Below are 22984 nucleotides of genomic sequence, written 5' to 3'. Positions count from 1 at the left end.
AGATAAAAAGAGAAATAGTGAGAGAGGGGGAAAAAAAAAGATAAAGAAATCCTGAAATAAATAGAGGAGAGAAAATAGAGAAAGAGAGAGAAGGAAAAATGGAAGAGAGCAAAAGGTAAAAAGACACAGAAAGACAAAGAGGAACAAAGAGAGAAATCTTTTTGTCTGTCATCATCAGTGAGTATCATGGATAAAGTGGTGTGTAATATTATATACTACTGTAGTATTTCATATATTCCTCCATCCCCTTGGATGATTGAACATTTAGTTGATCCAAGTGGCAAGCTACTCCAGACCAAGGTACAAACCAGGATCTGATTCATCATCGATCTCTGCATCTAGGTCACGGTAGGAATTGGATTATTCCTTTGATCTTGACTGTGCACTCATGAATTTAGGGAAACCCGTAATACCCTGGATTGGAAAACATAGGAATTGTTTTCTTTGCCTATTTGATGAAGCTTCTTGTCATTCATTTGAATTGTCATTGAAATGTGTCACTTTAAATCCTGATACAAAAACGAATTTAGGTTGATTCTAAAATTACATGTATAGGCATAATAATACATTTTGCGACTACAGACGCTGCCCTACTTACAAACAAGATATGTTCCGGACGATCGTTCGTAAGTTGAATTTGTTCCTAAGTTGCTTCAGTGCTATATTTGATATGTTTAAGGTTTATATAAGTATTATTAAGGCAAGTAACCAGTTTTGTACTAAAAAATAAACATTTCATAAAATAATATGCTCAATAAAGATGAATAAAGTTAAGTTTAACTCACTTTTGGAAGATGAGCTTCAAGACCTCCTCCTTGGTAGAAAGTGGCTGAAAAAAAGCGTTCTGAGCATTTTCTCAACCGCATCAAGCTTTCTTATTCCACTTTCGTTTTAAAAGAAATTGCCTGCCTCTTCTTTACACCAACCAAATTGAATGTTTGAACAAGATATTAAACAATAAAAATGTCAAAGCTCTTAGCGTGCTAGAGATATAGTACATGTTACACGTTCCAATTCATTTTGACCCTGGTATTTCCTCAAACAATCTTACCACTCATCAAACCTACAAGTCCAGTGGCACTCAGCTCCCCAAGTGGCGTTCTCCTGCTACAACCGATTCCCACGTCTCCTTCCCAATCATGCTGTTATATTCCAGCGTGTAAGCGCAGAGGAGCCTTGGGTCCCTTCGGTGTCGATTTGTTGCCTGAAGCCCGTTTGCACGGCCATCCTTTGTCAGCCCTTCCTAAGTCGTACTTTCGTTGTTTACCGTGACTGACTTTGGTTGGTGCACGCAATGTTAATGGGAAGAAGCTAAACGCAAACCTAAAAAAATAAAATGGCAACATATGCAATCAGCACACACCTCACAGAGTTTTTAGAAAGTATGGTAGTACTATAACTACTTTGTTGGTATTAGTCCATAAAAAAAGTCAAACATCCTTCAATGGAAACACTTCCTTTTGAGATTCTCATTTATTGAAACGTTGCAAATGCCGCTTCTCTTTTGCAAAAAGGTTGAAAGGGAAATGCAGCTACAGACACTGATACGATGCTTTTGTAAACAGGCCTTTTAGCGTTTCCCTAAATGGCTTTTGTGAAACGGATCCCATCATAAGAGTTGGAAAAATCCAAGAACTGGAAAGAGTCACTTAGCGTGGTGGTAAAACCTTTGGCCACTCTGGGCATGGGGTAAGAAACTGTGACGGGGAGCAGGCTGCGTTGAGCTCTGGAATGCGGCCTGGGCGGCAACAGAAGAGGGTTGGTTACATGGAGTGTGTCATGTCACGGAATAAGCCAAGTGGACGACACGCTGATGGGGATTCACCTTTGCTGTGGGAATCTGGACAGCCATGGATGGGGTGGCCATCAAGCCTTGAGCAGATGGATGCATAGCGGACGGGTGCATGGGCCTCAGGGTACCCTTCGGGAACAAGTTGGGTTATAAATTGAGCGGGCCACCCTTACTGAAATGCAAACACTTACCGCATCAGTAAAGCCCGACTGCTGATTGGCATGTTCCAGCTGCTTCTGGAGAGGGATTCCCCCACCTGGCATGTAACCTGACACCCAACACGAAGTCACATCCATTACTGTAAATTCAGGACCACAGGGTGCACCATAAAAGCTTCATGCTCGAATTTGGGAACAAAACTTGATTTTGTCTGTGTACAACCGCAAGGGGAAGGGGAATTACCACTTGTGGGGCCCCTTGTCAAGGTTTATTTTCCCCGCGCTGATGTTTCGAGTTTTTCCTCGCCTGCATGTTGGTTTAAGATAAGGGGATGGTGTAATTGTAACCTGTGCGGTCCTTTCAGACTTTTTGTGATTAGGGGTTATACAAATAAATCTGATTTGACCAGATTTTAAGCCGCAGGCTAAAGCCCAGCGCCAACTGCGTAGGGAATTTGGCTGTAGAACACCAACAACGCCATACACCTGCACACCAGAAGCAGTTTTTAGCTCTACTGCAAGTTCTTTACGCCACACTGATCACGGGACCATTCAAGATGGAGACTACCGGAGCGATTACGAAAACAAGCACATATTTCCAACTATGTCTTAAGAAAACACAAATAAGTGCTGCTTGACATAAAATGGAAGACTTCTATTTCTAGACGACAACGCCAGGGCTACCATACTGTGGAGAATAAGGCCAGATTGCAACACATACTTGTTTTTTGTGTTGGTGTCAATTGTGGTTCATAGGACGAAAGGAACCTTCGCGACTACAGCATAATTCCAATGGTACGGAGAGAGAACAGAAGCATTTTTTATTGATACATTTGACTGGTGTTCATTTTGAGTGTATAAATTGTACTTGATTTGGGAGTATGTAGTCAATATTGAATAGCAACCTGTCAACTCCCCCTTTTTGCTCCCGTCATGTATTATAGGAATAGTTCTTCCTTCTGGCGCCTCCACCTTCTCTCTATTGATTCATTTATGCCAAATTTCTGGGTGGCAGCTCAATCTTCTTTTATAACTGCCAGAGTGATCGCTTTTAACTTAACGCCGATCACACGCTTTTGTTCTCGTGTTCTCTATGTTGATGAGGGTGAGAACAAGTGAATGATTTACAATAATGAAGTCGTGATTGATCATAGAATTTAAATGGGTCTCTGTGAATAACTCATACGTTTTACTGGTCTACTGTGCTGGTGGTTGGGAGCAGCACGAAAAAAGAGAATGAATTGCACCGTAGTTCATGCCCGTGGTGTCGTAAAAAAGTGGCGGCTTGTAGTCCGGAATTTACGGTACTCATCCCATCATACAAGTTACAAAGTTTCAAACTGACCAGCCTGGGAGGTGAAATGACCGTGGACTGGGAATCCAGGCTGCGGGTGTGGCAGATATTGCATGGCTTGAAAAGCGGACGCTCCTAAAGAGAAGAGAAGAGAGATTTTCCCCAAAAATTCGAACAATTCAAAAGGCGTTCCAACTCCCCATCCGTCGCGGTACCTCTGATCTGAGAGCCGGCGAAGCTGACGGGTACGGACGGTCCTGGGGCATAAGTGGCAGGATGCTGGGCCTGTGCCACCCCGTAAGACTCGTGGACCCCCTGGGACCCACTGAACTGCCCATGCTCCGCTGCACTGGAACTGAACGAGGGCGCTTGATAGTGGCGTGTCTGTTTTTAACAAGTAAAACAGATTCAAAATCCCTTCGAACCTGGCTAATCTAGCTTGTAGTCATGTGTAATTTACACAACACAGTGCATAAAGCAGGGGTGTCAAACTCATTTTAGCTTAGGGGCCACATAGTTGAAAAAGCACTCTCACTGGGGATGGGACTAATCTAATTGAAAATCTATGGAGGAAGCGGAAGTTCAGAGTAGGCAAGCAACAGCGCACCAACCTTAATGATTTAGAGAGGATCTGCAAAGAAGAGTGGGACAAAACATCCTTTGGCATCTGTGCCAACTTGGTGGTTAACTACCACTAAAGTCTTTAATGCTGTGCAAACAATGGTTTTAACACCAAGTAATAAGTGCTTTTGGCTAGCAGGATACCATACTTATTTCCCTCAATAATATACAAATTAAGTAAAATATATTATTTAAAGCTGATTACTGAATTTTCTTTTTGAAGTTTTGTCTCTCAATGTTAGAATGCATATCTTTCAAAGAATAGAATCATCACAAAATCTGCAAGGGATCAAATACTTTTTATTCTCACTGTAAGCATACCCAAAGATTGAATAGGGGATGAATATCGCTTAATTTTTGAAAAAAGCCCGCTTTTGTGAGTGGGTCCATAGCCAGGCGTGTTTGTCCCTAACTGGTTCGAAGTGATCCAAGTATGACTGACTGGCAGCTACTTACAGGAAGAACAGCGCTTTGGAAAAGCTGCTTGCTCCGGTCGGCGAGCAACGCGCCAGGTCGACTGTGGCCAACGGGACTGCCTGTTAAACAGGATGAGAAATTCTGCATCACTAAGGAATTTGTTTTCCTTGTTTGTTTTGGGATATCCAGGTTGCAACTTACCCTGAATGTTAAGAAGGTGCTGGCCCGCGTGCATTGGTAGACTGGCCTGGTAACTGGCAGACGCTAACGTTGTGATGTCGCTGATAAAGAAATCGACAAATGACGTGTCGGGTCCTTGTAACACAAAATCAATTCTACAAAATTAAGCCGTGCCCACCTTTGCTCCTTGCGCCGTCTTTTCTCCTCTTCATGGAGGACTTTCTTGAGCTGTAAGAAAAGCTGATGTTTCTCCTCTTGAAGCCCCTGAAGCTTTTCACCCATTTTCATCACCTTAACAAGGGTACAGAGATCTCATTTATCCAAATTATCTTTAAACGTAACATAAATGTATCTGCAAAAAGCAATGGCTGACCCAACATTTAATTTGTTTTATACAACACAAATAAAAACAAGAAACACTGGCCAGATATTCAAATGGCCCCAGCACGGTAAAGACACATCCTGCCTTTATGCGCTTACTTCCTAATTTTTTGTCCGTTTCCTTCCTCGGGGAGCAGATAAAATACTTACCCTGAGGAAAGAAATGGAGAAGGACTCAACATGTGTCAAACGATAAAAACTATACCGAATGGCATAGAGCAGGGATGTCAATCACAGTTTGGCTCTTGGGCCAGATCTAGACTTGATGTTCTCAGACGGGCCAGATTAGTAAAACAATGTCAACTCCAAATTTTTAGCTTTGCTATTCTTCAGTTTTACGTTTTGTCATTCGGCCTACATTAGTAACCTACCCTAGAAAGTATAATCACGAATGAAAAGGGATCATTTCTAAACAAAACACATTTAAATGCATGCCAACACTACCGCTTTTCGCTCCTTAAAATCGCCTACAGCTTTAAAACAATTTTTTTTAGCTTTTTCAAATTTGAACAACAAAATGACTAAATAATTTAACCAGCTCGGGGGCCTTGTGGGTAGGGCGCCCGCTCTGAGACTAGGAGGTCGCTGGTTCAAGACTCGGCCGAGTGATACCTAAGACTTACAACATTGGTACTCATTGCCTCCCTGCTTGGCGCTCGGCATTAAGAGTTAGAATTGGGGGGTTTGGTCACCTAATGACTCCCAACACAGCAGTTGGGTCTAAAATGGCGGCGCCCTATTCGGTTGCGGCCGCATCGGCTCGCTACAGTTTAACTGGGCGGGTCAGATGTATTGACATTTCGTTCTGTGTGCAAGGGCACAAGAATGACAATAAAAGTAAATTCTTCGTCTTCTTCTTCTAATAGAGCCATGATAAACTACCACAAGTTGTCAAGAGTTATGATTTTTTTTTAATAATGCCAAACCAAATTCTCTGATTGCAGCTAGAGGCCAGTTTTGAGTTTGTATAGAGTGGTCAGTTAGTTCAGGTGTAAAACTGCAATCAGTCAACTGTTAAACTAAATCACTTAACACATTCTATGCCAAACATGAAAAGATTTGTTCCCGATTGTTTGTGAATAAATGTATTGTGTTTATGTAATTGTTACTACTGGCTAAAAATTGGAGTTGACCATGTTTTACTGATCTGGGCCTTAGAACAGAAAGTCTTGATTTGGCCCCAGAGCCAAACAGAGTTAGACATCCCTAACTTCGATGCAAGGTGGCAGACAATAATGTTGGCTCCCTCTAGGTGAGCCTCATGTAATATGAAACAAATGCCTCAACCGACATATATTTTTTAAAAAGTGCACGTCTTTATGTTCGATCATGTATTTTTGTTCATTTTTTAAATCAATATTGTTTTTTTAAATTAGTGGAATTGTTTTAACCTTAAAGAGGCGCTGAGAAATACACAATGCCCCTTTAATAGTGATAACAATATCCCCCCTTCAGCTTCTAAATTACAGACGCTGCCCGACTTACGAACAAAATAGTTTCCGGACAATCGCTCGTAAGTTGAATTTGTTCGCAAGTTTCTTCGGTGCTATATTTTGTATGTTTAAGGTTTATATAAGTATGTTTAATGCTTGTATAAGTAACCGGAGTTGTTTTGGTCTAGAACAGACATATCATAAAATAATATGCTCTACAAACATAAATAAAGTTAAGTGTAACTACTTTTACACTACGAGAGGTGCTCCTCTGTGGTGGAAAGTGGCCGGAAAAAAGCGTTGCGACCATTTTCTCAACCGCATCAAGCTTTCTTATTCCACTTTCATGTCAAAAGAAACGGCTCGCTTCTTCTTTACACTTTACACCAAACATATTGAATGGATGCACGAGATATTAAACAACAAAAATGTGAAAGTTCTTAGCACGCTGGAGATACAGTATAGAATGTAGAACACGAAACTAGTAAGAGGAAGCGGATTTCTTCTTCAGGGTGGATCATGGGTGACCTATTACCGTGCCACACGCCGGTAGCGGCGGAAAGAAGCACTACAGTACTTTGCTGTACTCTGAAAAAGGTGCAAACAATACAAAATCTAACTTACAGCAATGTAATGTTACAGCAACATCCCGAAAAAAATGTTCGTATCTACCGTTTTACGTAAGTAGAATGGTAGTAAGTAGGGGAGCGTCTGTACATTTCAATTGCCATTTTGATCACTGATTACCTATTTAGTACTTTTCTCCCTCATTTGTTTTTGTTAAGATAATGTCGATCCAAACCTGCTCCTTTGTTTCCTCCAAAGACATCCTCTCCTCGATTTCCTTGGTCCTCTTCCTCTCCTCTTCCTCCTTCATCTTCTGCTCCATCATTTTATCCACTTCTTCCTCCTCTGGAGAAAAGAGACAGTAGACACAATGTCACGTTTGCCTGTATTCTGAAAGTAAGCAAAAAGATGTGCGTTCTCGTGGTTATGGCTTGAAGTGGGGTCTCACCCTGTCGCTTGCGTTCTCGCTCCCTCATGATGTGCTTGTGGAGGGCTCGGGCCATTGCGTTGGAAAGCTTGGGTCTCTCCAGCAGGGCAGGCATGGTGACGGGCAGTGGAGGGGCCAGCTCAAAAGTAACCGCACAACTGAATATTTATACTGAAACAGTTACACACAATGCACAAGAGCGGCCCGCGGACCGGTTCTAAAAGTAGCTCACCAGCGGTATCGGGAATAACTTGTTACAAAGGAACGCCTTCCTTGAAGGCAATTAATTACCTTTCTTGGTAACAAGTACCGTAACATGTTATGGATACAACTTTCTAATTCAACTGCAATTACAAGAAGGTGTTCCGTTTAGAAGCAGAGCTGATCCGGACAAAAACCCACTTTCTGTCTGCAGTTTGGGGCCGTATCAAATGTCATACCTTTGGGCAAACAAAATGGACGTTTTTGCTATTCCAAAGTTCATTTTAAGGGTGGGAAATAAAACTAAACAACTGTGTGAGTAAGAGATGGAGTCTCAGGTAATTTAGTATCAGCTGTGTTTTGGTTTGAACAAATTTATTGACACTAAAAACAGAAAACAATCATGACAATCTCAACAGCAATTAAGCACATTCACAATATTATATTCCAATATTACGTTTTTAACAGCAAACACAAAGTGAGGTTTGAACAAACCTTCTCAAAAATCAAACATATTCACAATTTCATTATATAACATCTTTGTTAGTGTCAATAGATCCGTCCAGGCCAAAGTCGATTGTCCTCGGTCTGAACAAATCCACCGACACCAACAGCAGCAAAACACAGCCATCAAGCATATTCACAATTTTTTTATATTTGACAATATGACGTGACGATATGAAGTTTTAACATTTTTTCCTGACATTTTCAACATCAATTAAACAATTTCTGTACATACCTGTCACGCGATACGGTTTCCCCATAATTTAAACGTTTTTGATCATTTCCAATTGTGTACGACGTATAACCATTTATATACCGGTTTTTAAAAGACTTTTGTTGGAGGAATATCGTCTTGCCTATTTCTGCTCTCCTTCGGATCTTCTCGGTCACTCGTAGAAGACAACCTTACCCACTCGTAGATTGCTAAAGTTGTCGCTGTATTTTGTGTCATCTGTTTTGCTGTGAGTAAATAGGCGCCGCATTGTATTTGCAATGTTTATTGTCGCTAAATACGGGGAATTCAAATCATCAATTTAGGGAGAAATTGGCAGAGATGGACAGGTATAAGATTCAGTCCCAGTAACATCATTTTGTAACATTCATAATTCAAGACAGTGTAGCGAGCAGAGACGGGAGTCGTAGGCGGAGTGTCAAACAAAGGTGCCAACGGACGCTGCTTTAATAACATGTAAACTTGCGATAACCAAAACAAACACCCGAGAGTGGCTAGAACCGGTCGAATTAAGAGTCCCCCTAGGACCTCGCCAACTAAACAATAGTTCCGTGGGTGAATTATGTACAACCCACTACACAAGCCCCCCCAGAATTCACCCATAGTCAAAGTCTCTGTGCCTGGTTGGGACGCTGACCCGGCCACTGCGGGTACAAGGAGTTGGAACAGCGGGGGGGTGAGAGCTTGTGGACTCAGTTGGAAAGCCCACAGTTGCTGGGGGCGGAGGGTCAGAGTGGGTACCCACGGGACCGGAGGGTCGTGCCGCAGGAGGACGGCCGCGCCGTGGGGCTTGGGCCAGTTCCAATGGCTTGGACATATCCATGTGGGCAGGCTTAACCCTGTCCACGGAGACAGTCTCTGGCCTACCACCAATGTCCACGACCATGGTCTTGTCGCCATGCTGCAGGACCTTAAACGGTCCATCATAAGGAGGGCGCAATGGTCCGCGGTGGGCATCGTGGCGAATGAAAACAAAACCAGCCGAGCGCAGGTTGGAGGGAACCCGTGAAACTGGCCTGCCGTGTCGCGATGTGGGGATAGGCACAAACGCTCCCGCAGTGCCCTGCAAGATGGACTTCTCCCTGGATGCAGCCCAGGGTGTCGTTGGGTCTGGGATGAAATCACCTGGCACCCGCAGCACTTGACCGTAAACCAACTCAGCTGAAGAGCACTGAAGGTCTTCTTTGGGAGCGGTCCTCAGTCCCAGCATGACCCAGGGTAGCTTATCGACCCAGTCCCCATCGGTCAGGCTGCCGCGCAAGGCCGCTTTCATCGAGCGGTGGAACCGCTCGCACAACCCGTTAGCCTGGGGGTGGTAGGCAGTGGTGCGGTGAAGTTTGACTCCAAGGCTCTCGGCAACCGTGTTCCACATCTCGGAGGTGAACTGTGCGCCCCTGTCAGATGAGAGATCTGCAGGGGGTCCAAAACGGGCGACCCAGGTTCCGATGAACGCCCGGGCCACATCGACAGCTGAGGTGGAAGTCAGCGGAACTGCTTCAGGCCAACGGGTCGTCCTGTCCACCATCGTCAGGAGGTAAGTGAAACCGTGTGAAGGGGGCAGTGGGCCCACCAGGTCAATGTTAACATGGTCAAACTTCCGTTCGGGGATGGCAAATGGTACCAATGGGGCCTTGATGTGACGGTGCACTTTGGCGCGTTGACATGCCACGCATGAGTCGACCCAGTCCCGGACGTCCTTTCTCATCCCTTTCCACACAAACTTCTGGGCCACTAGCTTAATGGATGCTTTCCTGCCAGGATGAGACAGGCCATGTATTGCCTCAAAAACAGCCCGACGCCAGCCAGCAGGGACAAGCGGCCTAGGCCAACCCATGGAGACGTCACAACAAAGCTTGGCCCCTGAGTTTCCGACCGCAACCTCCTCCAGCCGCAAACCAGTGTCTGAGCTCTTGAGCGTTTGGATGCCGTTATCAGAAGCCTGGTCCACACTCATACTGGAATAATCAAGCCCCAATTGCACAGCGCTGATGGTTGCTCTGGACAGGCAATCCGCAACCACGTTGGACTTCCCAGCAATGTGCCTGATGTCAGTCGTGTATTCCGATATGAATGACAGCTGGCGCTGCTGGCGGGCAGACCATGGTTCGGACGTCTTGGACATGGAGAACGTAAGAGGCTTATGATCAACAAAGACGATGAACTCACGGCCCTCCAAGATGAAACGGAAGTGGCGAATCGCCAACCAGATGGCAAGTAGTTCTCTGTCGAATGCACTGTATTTACGTTCTCTGGGGACCAGCTGGCGACTAAAAAAGGCGAGTGGCTGCCAAGCATTGTCAACCCACTGCTCGAACACGGCACCCACTGCAAGGTCTGATGCGTCTGTAGTCAGTGCGACTGGGGCTCCGGGGGCTGGGTGAGCCAGCATGGCTGCCTGGCACAGCGCGGTTTTTGTGTCCTCGAATGCCTTGATCCTCTCAGTGGTCCATTCAACAGCTTGATTAGGTGACCTGCCCTTGAGGGCTTCGTAGAGTGGGCGCATGACATCAGCGGCTCGGCGAATAAACCTATGGTAGAATGTCACCATGCCGAGAAACTCCCTGAGGCCCCGTGCTGTTGGCGGCTGAGGAAAGGTGGAGACGGCCTCTACCTTAGACGGTAGGGGGGAAGCCCCATCCTTGGTGATGAGATGCCCAAGGAAGTGGATGGAGCGTACGCCAAAAACACATTTCGCGGGATTTATAATCAGGCCATGCTGACTGAGCTTGGTGAAGAGGTCTCTGAGGTGCTCCAAGTGTTCCTCTTCTGAGGAGCTGGCAACCAGGACGTCGTCCAGGTAGACGAACACAAAAGGCATGTCCCTGAGCACTGAATCCATCAGCCTTTGGAAGGACTGAGCGGCATTTTTCAGTCCGAACGGCATCCTGAGAAATTCGAACAACCCAAATGGAGTTATCACGGCCGTCTTCGGTATATCTGAGGGATGCACTGGCAGTTGGTGGTATCCGCGCACGAGGTCCACCTTGGAAAAGAGAAGTTTGCCCGCCAGGTGTGCAGAGAAGTCTTGAATGTGCGGGACTGGGTAACGGTCGGGCGTGGTAGCCTCGTTAAGGCGGCGATAGTCCCCGCATGGGCGCCAGCCACCGCCTGGTTTCGGGACCATGTGTAGTGGAGAGGCCCAGGGGCTGTCTGATCGGCGAATGATGCCGAGACGTTCCATGTTAGCAAATTCGGATTTAGCAACTGCCAGTCTGTCTGGATTGAGTCGTCGGGCCCTGGCATGAACCGGGGGCCCCTTGGTTTCAATGTGGTGCTCAACCCCATGTCTGGTCGTAGAGGCTGAGAAGGTGGGCTTCGCCAGACTGGGGAACTCGGCGAGGAGCCGGTGGTAAATATCACCGTCCAAGAGAGAGCTGGACAGACCCTCAAAAATCCCTTTGTCGCGGACACACGCGAGAGAGGAGAAATTCAATACGTCAACGAGGCGGCCATTTTTCACATCGACGAGTAATCCATTGGCACACAGAAAATCTGCACCAAGAAGAGGAAAAGCAATATCCGCAGTGACAAAGTCCCATGTAAACTGCTGACCCCCAAAACACACGTCCACTGTCCGTGTCCCATATGTGCGGATGGGGGTGTCATTGGCAGAAGTTAATGGAGGTCCATGTGTTCCCCCCCCCACATCGTCCACAGTGGCAGGGAGGACGCTCCTCTGGGCGCCGGTGTCACACAAGAACTTTTGGCCGGAGATGGTGTCCCGGATGAACAGTAGCCGGTTTCTTGCGCCTACACTCACGGCCGCTACAGAGTGCAGGCCTTGAAGTTTCCCGTCGCGTTGGAGGTGCAAGGGGGACGGCACTTCTTGGCCCTGGGCCCAAAACGTGCATGGTAGTAACACAGACCTGACACATTCTGATCGTCGGTGGCCGCGCGTGCCTTGCTGGCTGGGGGCGTCGCACTTGATGGTTTGTAAGTGCGTGTAGGGGCCAGCACCTCATGTGTGTATCTATGTGTGGCCAGGAAAAACCGGTCCGCTTCCTCTGCCAGTGCACGCGGATCTGTAATGGTTGTATTCGCAAGCGCCGTCTGGACATGCGGCGGCATGTGACGCAGAAAAAGTTCAATGAAAAGAAAATTTGGCTCTTCGGTGCCAAGCAAGTTTAACATAATTTCCATGTGATCCGATGGCTTACTGTCTCCTAAGCCCTGAATAGCAAGGAGGCGTCGAGCACGCTCAGAACGCGACAGTTCAAAGATTCTGAGGAGATATGCCTTCAGTCCCTTATATTTATCCAGTTCAGGAGGGGATGTGATGAAACTCACCGCTCTGGCTGCAGTTGAGCTCCCCAGAGCAGACACCACGTGGTAATAGCGAGAGTCATCATTAGTGATTCCGTGCAGGGCGAATTGAGCCTCTGCTTGTGCGAACCACGTTAGCGCTGATGACTCCCAGAACTCGGGGAGCTTGAGGATGGGCGCGTATGCCATGACGGTATGCTCAGTAGTATGCACAGCCTCGGAAACTTCCACGAGACTAATGTCGGGGTCACCAATGTAGCGAGCAGAGACGGGAGTCGTAGGCGGAGTGTCAAACAAAGGTGCCAACGGACGCTGCTTTAATAACATGTAAACTTGCGATAACCAAAACAAACACCCGAGAGTGGCTAGAACCGGTCGAATTAAGAGTCCCCCTAGGACCTCGCCAACTAAACAATAGTTCCGTGGGTGAATTATGTACAACCCACTACAACAGCTCGATTTCCATGTGTTCGCTCGTTCATTTACGTATCGCTATCATGGCCGTGGATAAGGACGACTGCACTCAAAAATGCATGCGAAAATGTATTTTATTTCTCATTGAATTTGTTCCATTAATGCTGTTAATACAGGTAGTACGAAATCCAGTCAAGAATAAAATGAACTAAGCGTGTAAAAATACAGTACCTGCTAATTTTGTTACTTTTAGGGAGGGGTACACACATACGTGCAAGAAGCATAGTATTAATACAGTGGATATAAATTTATTAATACACCGTGGTTACAGACTACATTTTGATTTTAGAGAAAAAATACAGAAGGCATTCGAAGTTGTTACCGCCTCAAATGTGGTGAAACGGAGAGTTAGCTAAATGTAGCTAACTATGTAGCTACACTGTTTGGACGGCAAAGAAACGTAAAAAGAAAAAAAAACATAAAATCCTTACTTTTGATGTCGTGCGCGTCCTTGAAGGTTAAATTGGTTGACGTTGTAACGTTTATGCTTTGCCTTAAAATAAAAGACAATTTCACCAAATGACCATTAATACGTCGTCTTCTGCGTCGTTCCGTCGGTTATTGTCACGTGATCAACCATGGAGGGTTTCTTCCTAATCGGTCATGCATTCTGGGGAATGTAGTTTTGTTTTTTATTTTTTTGGACATTGATTTTTTTTTCCCGTGACCGTGATGTTTTTTTTATGTCGCATATTTTTAATAATTGTCTTGAATGACTGAAACAATTACACCACCATTTTTTCCTCTCACCCAATGTCAATCCATATTTTAAGAATAGCATTCATAATAATGGTACTCATTGACATGTTAAGAATGAAGAGACAAAGGTATCTTATTCATAGTATTTTAACATTTTATGCTTACAAGTGGGGAGAAAGCGCCATTAATGCAGCTCTAGAGAATTCTTTAAAAAAAAAAATCTTCACAATAGTCAATAAAGCCATCTAAAATTAACAATAACCACAATGAATCATAGCATAATAGTTCCGTAGCAGTTCGGAGATAAGAAATGGAGGCCGATTGATACAACATTATGATGTAGAGTAATGGAGATGAAAGTGTATCTGACGCCTTTTGCCTTGTGAACTCCCAAGCTACTGAGCTAGATTAAATATATCCAACAGATGAATGTGTGCATCACGGGAAGGTGGTTTGGGAAAACATCAGAGAGGAAATCACATTTCCCTTTGGCTGCAGCCGTACACGCTTTCGTCGCTGTATGCAATGTAGAGGAAAAAGTCTTCTTCATGGTGCTCCTAATGTAACAGAAAAAAACAAAAAGACAAAATGATATGTATAAAAATTGACAATGACATCATCAGGCATAAAAACAGGGTTAAAAAGGTGAAGAGGCTGTGGAGGAAATATGTTACGGTCCACTGTAAGAGGCACCACACACAAACACCTTGGGCATATTGCATGAAACATAGATAAGGGATTAAACCTAGATATGTTTTCTTTTTTGTCTGAATGTAGCCTCAAATCGGGTGCATAGGAAAAGGTTCATTTTGGCTCGCTTTAGTTACTGTGGCGATTTATTCTCTACAGTTAGTCTGCTCCAGACCAGCCTAACAAGCAGGCTAAGATTATCCCCTGCAATACATCTGGCACCTTTACTACCTATCTTGTGAACATTTAATGGCTTTCATGGCATATCCATAGACTTGCTTAATATGTTTTCTTACCGACTCACCCCTACTTGCGACCATTGGACTTACGTCAAACGGTAGATACGAACATTTTTTTCTCGGGATGTTCAAAAATATCCGGTTATTGCTGTAAGATAGATTTTGTATTGTGTGCACTTTTTTCCAAGTAGAGGACATTACTGTCGTGCTTCTTTCCGCCGCTACCGGCGTGTGACGCTGTGAGAGGTCACCCGCCATCCAACCGGAAGAAAAAAAAGAATTTGCATTTTTATTGTTTAATATCTTTTGAATCCATTCAATATGGTTGATAAAAAGTGTAAAGAGGGGAGTTGTTTCTTTTGAAATGAAAGTGGAATAAGAAAGCTTGATGCGGTTGAGAAAATGGTCGGAACACTTTTTTTGGCCACTTTTTACCACGCGAGGACCTCTTATAGCGCATCTTCCAAAAATAAGTTAAATTCAACCACTGCATTTTTCGTAGACCTTTGAAATCGAGTCGAAATGGTGATAACTGTCTGGCACCGGCTCTCCCAATTTGAGAAAAACGTATGGCATTGAATGTGTAAATATTAGTAATCAGCTTCTCGGCACAAATCCCTGAAGTATCTGCAGAGTATTTTAGATGAGTGGTTCATGAACCGCAAGTGGAGGTGTGCGTCGATTACATAAGCAGTGACGTTTAAAGCCCCGCAAAGCGGGGGTACCACGTGAGTGAATCAGAAAATTATTCCCTTGGTTTGAGTGTAGTTTCGAAATAAAAGCGGCAAAGTAACGCTGTGTATCCCCCTTTACTTCCCCCGAGTCCAAAAACAAAAAAAACAAAAAAAAAGATCTGACATCGTATGAGATTAAAAAAAGGAATAAGCACTTAAAATTTTACCTCCTCATTTTGCATATTCACTTGTTGCAAAAGCACAACCATAGACAAAGTAACACAGAACAATTCATGTGAAAAAATACTCTTCAAATATATAGATATATTTTGTATTCAGAGAATACACCCCATTAACAGCTCGGTAGCCTAGATGGTAGGGCGCCCGCTGGGGAGGTCGCTGGTTCAAGCCTCGGCCGAGTCATACCTAAGACTTACAACATTGCTACTCATTGCCTCCCTGCTTGGCGCTCGGCATTAAGGGTTGGAATTGGGTGGTTCGGTCACCCAATGACTCCCAACACAGCAGTTGGGTCTAAAATGGCGGCACCCTGTTTGGCTGCGGCTGCATTGGCTCGCTACAATAACTGTACGGGTCAGGTGTATCGACATTTCGTTCTGTGTGCATGGTTACAAAGATAAAATAAAAGTAAATTCTATTTTATTATTTTAGTGCATGCACCAAGCATGTTATACATTATTGTGTCCACATGATGGCGGAATCGAGTAAATGATTCATCTTGAATCCCCTACGTGTGCGCAAAGCATTTCCCTTCACTGCTTTATGGGGCTTCATCACTAGCTAAAAGTTAACATATAAGTTATAGTCATTACATTAAACCCTGTTGACTGTATTATTGCATCAGTCATTAATAGATATTCATTTTGCATACAGTGAAGAAAATAAGTATTTGAACACCCTGCTTTTTTGCCATTTCTCCCACTTAGAAATCATGGAGGGGTCTGAAATTTTCATTGTAGGTGCATGTCCAGTGTCAACTAAAAATAAAAATCCACTGTATATAGATTACTGTCAGGCCATGTGTTTTATTGGTATGCCAATTAAGAATGTTTGATAATTTTGTTGTATATGTTTATAATATATGTATAAAAAAACAATATTTGGTCCCCCATGGCAAGCAAAAATGCTACCACTGAACCACTAAAAGCGAATACTAATCGGACAAATTTGCACTAGGCACTTGTTCAATTGGGATTTCTTTATCCCACTCGTTTTATTTAGAAAATAAGTCCTCCTCAAATTTACAAGATTTAACGTAGGTCACCAGACCATACTTGCCTAGGACGCACCACAGGAAATGGTGCCCCTAGGATCTTTGTGGTTAAGGGATCCAACTGACCAACCAACCACCCATTTTGACTTCGAAAGGTGAGGGATTTTCATAACTTCATGCAATATTGAGAAAGAGAACGAGTAACAAAATGAATTCACCTGGTACAGCAATCCCATGGTGGCAGAGGTGGGTGGAATGACGTTGTTTACAAAGAAGAAGAGTGCATCCTCGGCTCGCAAGTGGATTCGTTTTCGGATAAGAAAATAAAACTGGCCCACTGGATTTCAGAAAAAAGAAAACTTCAGCATTTTACAACATCTTTTCTGGCGTATTGATTACCAGAAAAACAAATAAGATAGAAAATACAAGTAGAAATATTACAAAGTTTGTTCACCTGTCAGATCGGACGGGACAAGATACTTTTTCTTGTCCAGATCACCTATTCTGGCTTTTGGAGCTTTCTCCACAATAACCTGAAAAATAAAAAACATAAATCTCAAATGCATTATGAAATCAATGAATTGTTGATATTGATATATTATATTGTTAGTTACACATTCTTAATGATACAAGGCAGGGGTGTCAAACTTCAAGCTCAGGGGCCACACAGTAGAAAAAAATAATTTTTACAAGGGCCTGACAAATAAATTAATAGCATAAAAAGAGTGTCTAAGCTGGAGGGCTCATAAAAACATTTTTTTCCAATTGACTGAAAATGATTTCAGTCAATTGCAAAAAAAAGCTGTCATTATATTAATTTTTATTATTACAATTTTGAATTATGTACAAAATAGTGATGGGTCGTTCGTGATTGTCATGGCTATATGAGCTGGCTCTTGAAGAGAACAGGAGTCAGTTCCCTTCGAGACACTTTTTTCTCTCCTGCTGTTTTTTCTTTTGAAGACCTACGTGATTGGTCAATATGCGGGGTGTCGTCTCTGAGAGTGCAATACGGAGGACAAAGAGAAATGTGTCAAAGCAGGAAAGGGAGTCAAATTTGGACTCATTTCAACGGTAAGTACACATTTTAATTTCTATTTTTTACTGTTTTTATCAGGGGTCATTTATGTTTCTAATTTGTTGAAAGCTGAATTGCAAACAGTTAGAATTTCCTTTGTTTTATAGTTTTCCTATAGACCTTAGGAGTAAACAAATTCCTTCTTTTTTTTTGCTTGGTAAAAATGTTCGTGTTCTTGACTCCAGCCACCTCCCCCTAGGGGGAAATGGCTCCTATATACATATATATATATATATATATATATATATTTATAAAAATAAAAGGTTGATTGTTTAAATTAGATTAGTTCATTGTTGTATGAAAACATAGTATGCTATAATACATTTTAAAAAAATATCTATTGATTCATTTTGTGGTCAATGTTACATAATTATTGGTTACATATGGATTAACGCAAATGAAACAAATTTGAAGAGATGTCTTTAAAGCAGCAGCACACTGAGCACAAGAACAGTTCAAGAGAGATTGGAATACGGAGGGCAAAAAGGAAATTTAAAAGAAGGAAAAACAATCCTTATTTGGACTAATTTTAATTAATGTCCCTAAAACATTGTGCATTGTCTACCACTGACAAAGGAATCTGACTCAGTCCCTAAAAGGTTAGCACTTTGTTTTCCTAAATGCTAATATTCAGTAGAGTCCAATTATATATTTTTTAAACATTTCAATTTGCGGGTTTTTGGGGGATTCTGTGTAGTTTTAGTCAACATTGGTTAGAAGTTGAATTGTAAATAGTGAAAAGTTCTTGTATTTTTTTTAATAGCACTTAAGTGTTAATATATCTAATTGTATTAAGTTGTATAGTTTGTCTTTCAGGAATTCTGGGTTGCTTGACTTTACAGTTGCTTTGTGTAAAAGGTTTAAATTAGTTAAAGATTCACTATAGAATGAAAAAAAAAGCCAGTATAATATAGTAGAACAATATATTTTTTACTCATTCATGTTATGCATCATGTTGGATTATTATTGGTAGTATGTTGATTAAAGCAACAAAAAATCTGAAGAGCCGTTGGGGAGCTGAGCTGAAAAAAAAGAACCGGAATTCCCATCCCTAATAGGTTGCGCTTTACAATAGCATACCTGTCAACTTAAACGTTTTCCCCATATTTTTTTGATCATTTCATATAGTGTACGGCGGGGAGGGTTGGTGAATGCAGGGGGCACGCCCCCAGACACACCCCCCTCGACCATCCACACACTGGGGTCAAGCAAAATTGTATGGGGACCGCTGTCTTTGTTTTTATACTACTTCAGGGGTCTTTTACAAACTGAAAGCTCCTTTTTGACACTAATTAGCTTGATTGGTACCCAGAGTGATATGCATATATAAAGAAACTTATTTAACTATTATGTTGTTAATATGTTCTTACCAAGTTAATTATTGAAAGTAGGGTTAAATAGGCTCAAGTCAACAACTATAACTTTTATTCTACTAGAAAATCACAATTAACCAGCACTGGTTTAGAACCGGTACGTGGGCACCTGAGCTGTCATTATGGGGCACTCTGATGTCCGCAGACACCACGTTAGAGACCATTGTTTACAATAGTATGTCTTGCTGTGAGTAAATAGGTGCCGCGTTGTGTGTGTTATTGCTTAATAAGGGGAATTGGCTGAGGTTAGAAGGTATGGGGTCTTCATATTCTCGTTATTTTGTAAGATTTTCAACATATTTCTGATCGTTTTTAACAATCCGGGAATAATTAGCACGTGTTCCTCAAACACAACGATCAATTTGGTAAAGAGTGTCGGAAGAAACGCGGAAGCTTGTTACTACGACGTGTTTAAAGAAGCTAGCGGCCTGATGTTGCCCAACGACGGGGCTATTATCGTCAACGCCACTACCAATGCCAACATTTTTTATTTCATTTTCACACTTTTGAAAAACAACGGACCAATTTGGACAGTCGGTAAACACAGATGCGTAATAAAATGGCTTCAATTGCTAGGCAGGTTAGCCGCTAGCGTTAGCCGACTACTTACAGGAACCCTATCGGGGTACTTCTTCCGAATCTTTTCGCCCTCGGACCGCCTTTTCTCGAAGGGGTGCTCTTCTTTATACTGGAACTTCATTATTTGAAGAGATGTCAGGAAGGTTGTCGGGAAAATTTGAAGGTTTCGTGCTCAAGTTCGTTGAGATCAAAATCGCTGACAAACGGCCACAACAACAAACGACGCTAAAGTGGCTAGCAATGACGCGCGGAGGGATATACAATAACAACGTGACGTAAGGGGGGCTATGTCCAAGTCACATTGACTTGTGACGAGAAATCGTCTGATATGCTAAGAAATGTCTTTTTTTATATTGCAATGAACTCAAAAGTCGCGCGTGCTGTACAGTTTTTGTGTGTTTATGAGAAATAGGTAGGAGAACTACTTTGTTTTGATCATGCGCCGCACCTTACCACATCGGAACCGAGAGGTGATTCGGTCGCCGTCCTTGTCATATGACACTGCGGTTTGGGAGGACTTCCGCTTTGATTTCAAAGCTTTGAAGTGCCACTTTCAAATTAATAATAAAAAAAGAAACCTGGATCGTTTGTTAGGTTTGATCAGATATGGTCACATGGCCAAAAGAAGTAAAAAGAAACGTATAATTTCACATCAAACCCACATAACGTCTCTACATTGTGACTGCAAAATCAGAATTTTCCAGTCTTTAAAGTTAAAATATATTCTTATGTCATGCTTAAAGAGGCATTGTGTATCATCTAGCACTCTAGTGGTAAAAACACCTATACCTTTAATATTGTAATGTCTGCAATATCTGTTACTTTTGTTAGTTGGCTTTATGTTTGTGTACGACCCTTTAAGGGGGCGTGACGTCAGAGAGGGAGGCAACTTGGGTCAAAGTTCGTCTCTCTGGGTCAGTCGGTATTGAGCACGAATGAGCGTGCGAGACGCGGCCAACAGTAACTCCTGTTTGTTTGAGTGCGTTTACCGTTTGTTATTTGGTTCATTAAATAGGCCATTAGACTCCAGCAACGACTTTGTGCATCTTTGAGCACACGCAGGGGCATTACAATATGTTACAAAATGCAGGGGCTCCAAGCTTATTTTAATGTGGGGGCCACATGATAGAAAAAAATCTCCATAGTAGGCCATACTATTACTCAGGGGGAAAAGAGGTTGAGAAAGAAAGAAGGAAGGGTAAAAGGACAATGGGGTTGGGGGGACAAGAGAGAAAGAGAGTGAAAAGGGAGAAGAAAAATGAAGAAATGGAGAGAGTGAACTTGGGGGAAAAGAAATGGAGAAAGAGAGCAAGAAGGAAAGCAAGAGAAAGCGAAAGACAGAGAGGAAAAAGTGATTGGCAGACACGGAGTGATACAGATGGATAGAGAGACAAAGAAAGAAAAGAACCCGCAACCCTCCATCTGCAGAGCTGCCCAAGGTGCCTGACGACCAAAAATGACTAACCAAAAAAGTTGCAAAACCAACAGAAAAGTGCAATATAATATAAGTGCAACTAAGTCAACATTAAGAAACAAGTGTGAACTACACAATATCCATTCATTCACCTTAAGCATTCACATGTTTACTTATACCTAATGCACTTACAGAATTGTCTGACCAAGAAGACAAGGTTTTCCAGTTTTCTTGGATATTTAAAAAGTGAACACTTACCGTTTAAAACAATATTGGGTTTTTGATGCGCTCTCAATGTGAATTCAAAGAAAGGACAAGACATTTGTCCGCCAAAATTTTCTTTTTGCTCAATACACTATACTACATGGTTAAAATGTGACCACTTTTTTGTTGGACTGGCTACCCGATCTTGCTTTGAAATTCATCAATTATCTTAAAGGAAATTTGGCAATTTTATTTATATTTAATCTTTCAGGGGCATATATGGCATTGAAGTAATCAAAAAGTTATCAATTTAAGTTCTATCTATCTACCCTGGTCATATACCTCAAGAGGGGTGACCGACAGCAAGACAAACACATACACAAAAACAAAGAGAATACAAAGGGAAAAAGTAGCAAAAAGCACACAAAAAGATTTGACCATGGCCAACCCAAATGCCCAAAGACCCAAACAATTTAAGCACCTCGGCACCCAAGTTGGTCATGCTTTTGGCTTCCAGATGAAACGGCACACAAGAAAGCGGCCGTGTCACTCGGGTCAAGGTGACACAACACACTCTTCTGTTCAACAGCAGAGCGCCAACAGCTTTCACTGGTTTACCCCTTCCGCATCATGCAGGTGCCTTGCCCATCCCTTGGAACATGTCCTCTTTGTCTCCCTCGATTTAATTTTGCGCTGTAAATTCTCTTCAACATTCAGTTACATTACTGCCATATCATTTATTGGACTACATTATCGATTATGTTTTTCATCTGGTATTGAGTAACTGTATTCGATTATATTTTTAAAGTAATCCTCCCAACCCTGTCAATACACATACAGCAACATCAAGTGGTTGAATAATAGACACTGTCCCTTTATCCTAGAAATGTGTGCACCATTAATTAAAAAGCCCCATTACATTTAACTCACTTCAAAGCAGTTGATACAGACTTACAGTAGTTAATGTACCAGTCTCTCCGTAAGTTTAATTCAAATAAAAATCCGTAAGCTAAATAGTTGACATACTTACAGAATAAAAGGTAATTCGGTTTATGAGAAATGTGCTTGGTATTAACTTTAAACCTGTGCTATCGTAAGGAATTAATCACGCACCAGTCAAATTTACAAATTGAAACTATTTTATTTTGAAATAACACTAAATGCAGGAACTTATATCAAGAGTTGCTAACCTCTCCAAAGGGTTGCAGTCCCGGATATTTTTGGAGTTTCGTTGGTTTAAAGCAGGTGTCCTTCAGAGTTTGTTAACAAGTTTATCATCTAGATCAGTGTTTCTCAACTGGTGGGTCAGGACCTAAAAGAGGTCGCGGAGCAGTTTTCAGCGGGTCGCAGGACTTTGGTCTGGCAAAATAATGTCTAGAAAAAACAAGAGGGTTAATTACACTCCTTAACAGTAGATGGCGATGATGCCCGGCTTGATCTCTTCTTCTTATTCAGTCAAGCAGCGCCGTTCCAGTTGTGTCTGAGAGGGATTTCTCATTTTATTAAAATATTGTTTATTTCCAATTTGAAATAAAATAGAAGGTAACGATTGCAAAATACGAAAATGGTATACTAGCGTCTGCCATTAAAGAACTGCTGGAATGTACAGTAAATGGTTTAAAAATATTATCGTTTTAGATTTTTAACCAGTATAATCATCTTTATAAATGTATATTTTGAATTTATTTTAGTAAATGGATATTTTAAAGAAATTTCAGGGGGTCGCTTAGATGCGATGTAGGCTTATATGCGAGTATATACGGTACTTGAAGTTGGTTTGGTTTTGTAGGTCAGTTATTATTACTATTATTTTAAAGGAGAATATATTCCACTATATCTGATTCCAATCAAACAAT

The 22984-nt window shown here is 42.4% G+C and overlaps 2 protein-coding genes across 2 annotated transcripts; both read right to left on the bottom strand.

Moving 5' to 3' along the window:
* Positions 1–1454: 1454 nt before the first annotated feature.
* On the bottom strand, positions 1455–7759 carry gps2 (G protein pathway suppressor 2). Its single transcript, XM_088348659.1, has 11 exons — positions 7503–7759; positions 7292–7428; positions 7079–7188; positions 4641–4753; positions 4484–4563; positions 4322–4401; positions 3460–3628; positions 3296–3379; positions 1984–2060; positions 1826–1921; positions 1455–1738 (listed from the first exon to the last, which is right to left on the bottom strand). Exons 1-11 carry the CDS (start codon positions 7586–7588, stop codon positions 1646–1648), a joined length of 1125 nt encoding a protein of 374 aa, XP_088204785.1. The 5' UTR covers positions 7589–7759; the 3' UTR covers positions 1455–1645.
* Positions 7760–13774: 6015 nt separating this feature from the next.
* Positions 13775–19761, bottom strand: gabarapb (GABA(A) receptor-associated protein b). Its single transcript, XM_088348660.1, has 4 exons — positions 19542–19761; positions 16935–17013; positions 16699–16817; positions 13775–14200 (listed from the first exon to the last, which is right to left on the bottom strand). Exons 1-4 carry the CDS (start codon positions 19629–19631, stop codon positions 14120–14122), a joined length of 369 nt encoding a protein of 122 aa, XP_088204786.1. The 5' UTR covers positions 19632–19761; the 3' UTR covers positions 13775–14119.
* Positions 19762–22984: the final 3223 nt, after the last annotated feature.

Source organism: Urocampus carinirostris, chromosome 11, assembly GCF_059441175.1.
Source record: "Urocampus carinirostris isolate Australia breed hairy pipefish chromosome 11, RoL_Ucar_1.0, whole genome shotgun sequence".
Classification (NCBI taxonomy): domain Eukaryota; kingdom Metazoa; phylum Chordata; class Actinopteri; order Syngnathiformes; family Syngnathidae; genus Urocampus; species Urocampus carinirostris.
This window is presented reverse-complemented; position numbering and strand designations above follow the sequence as displayed.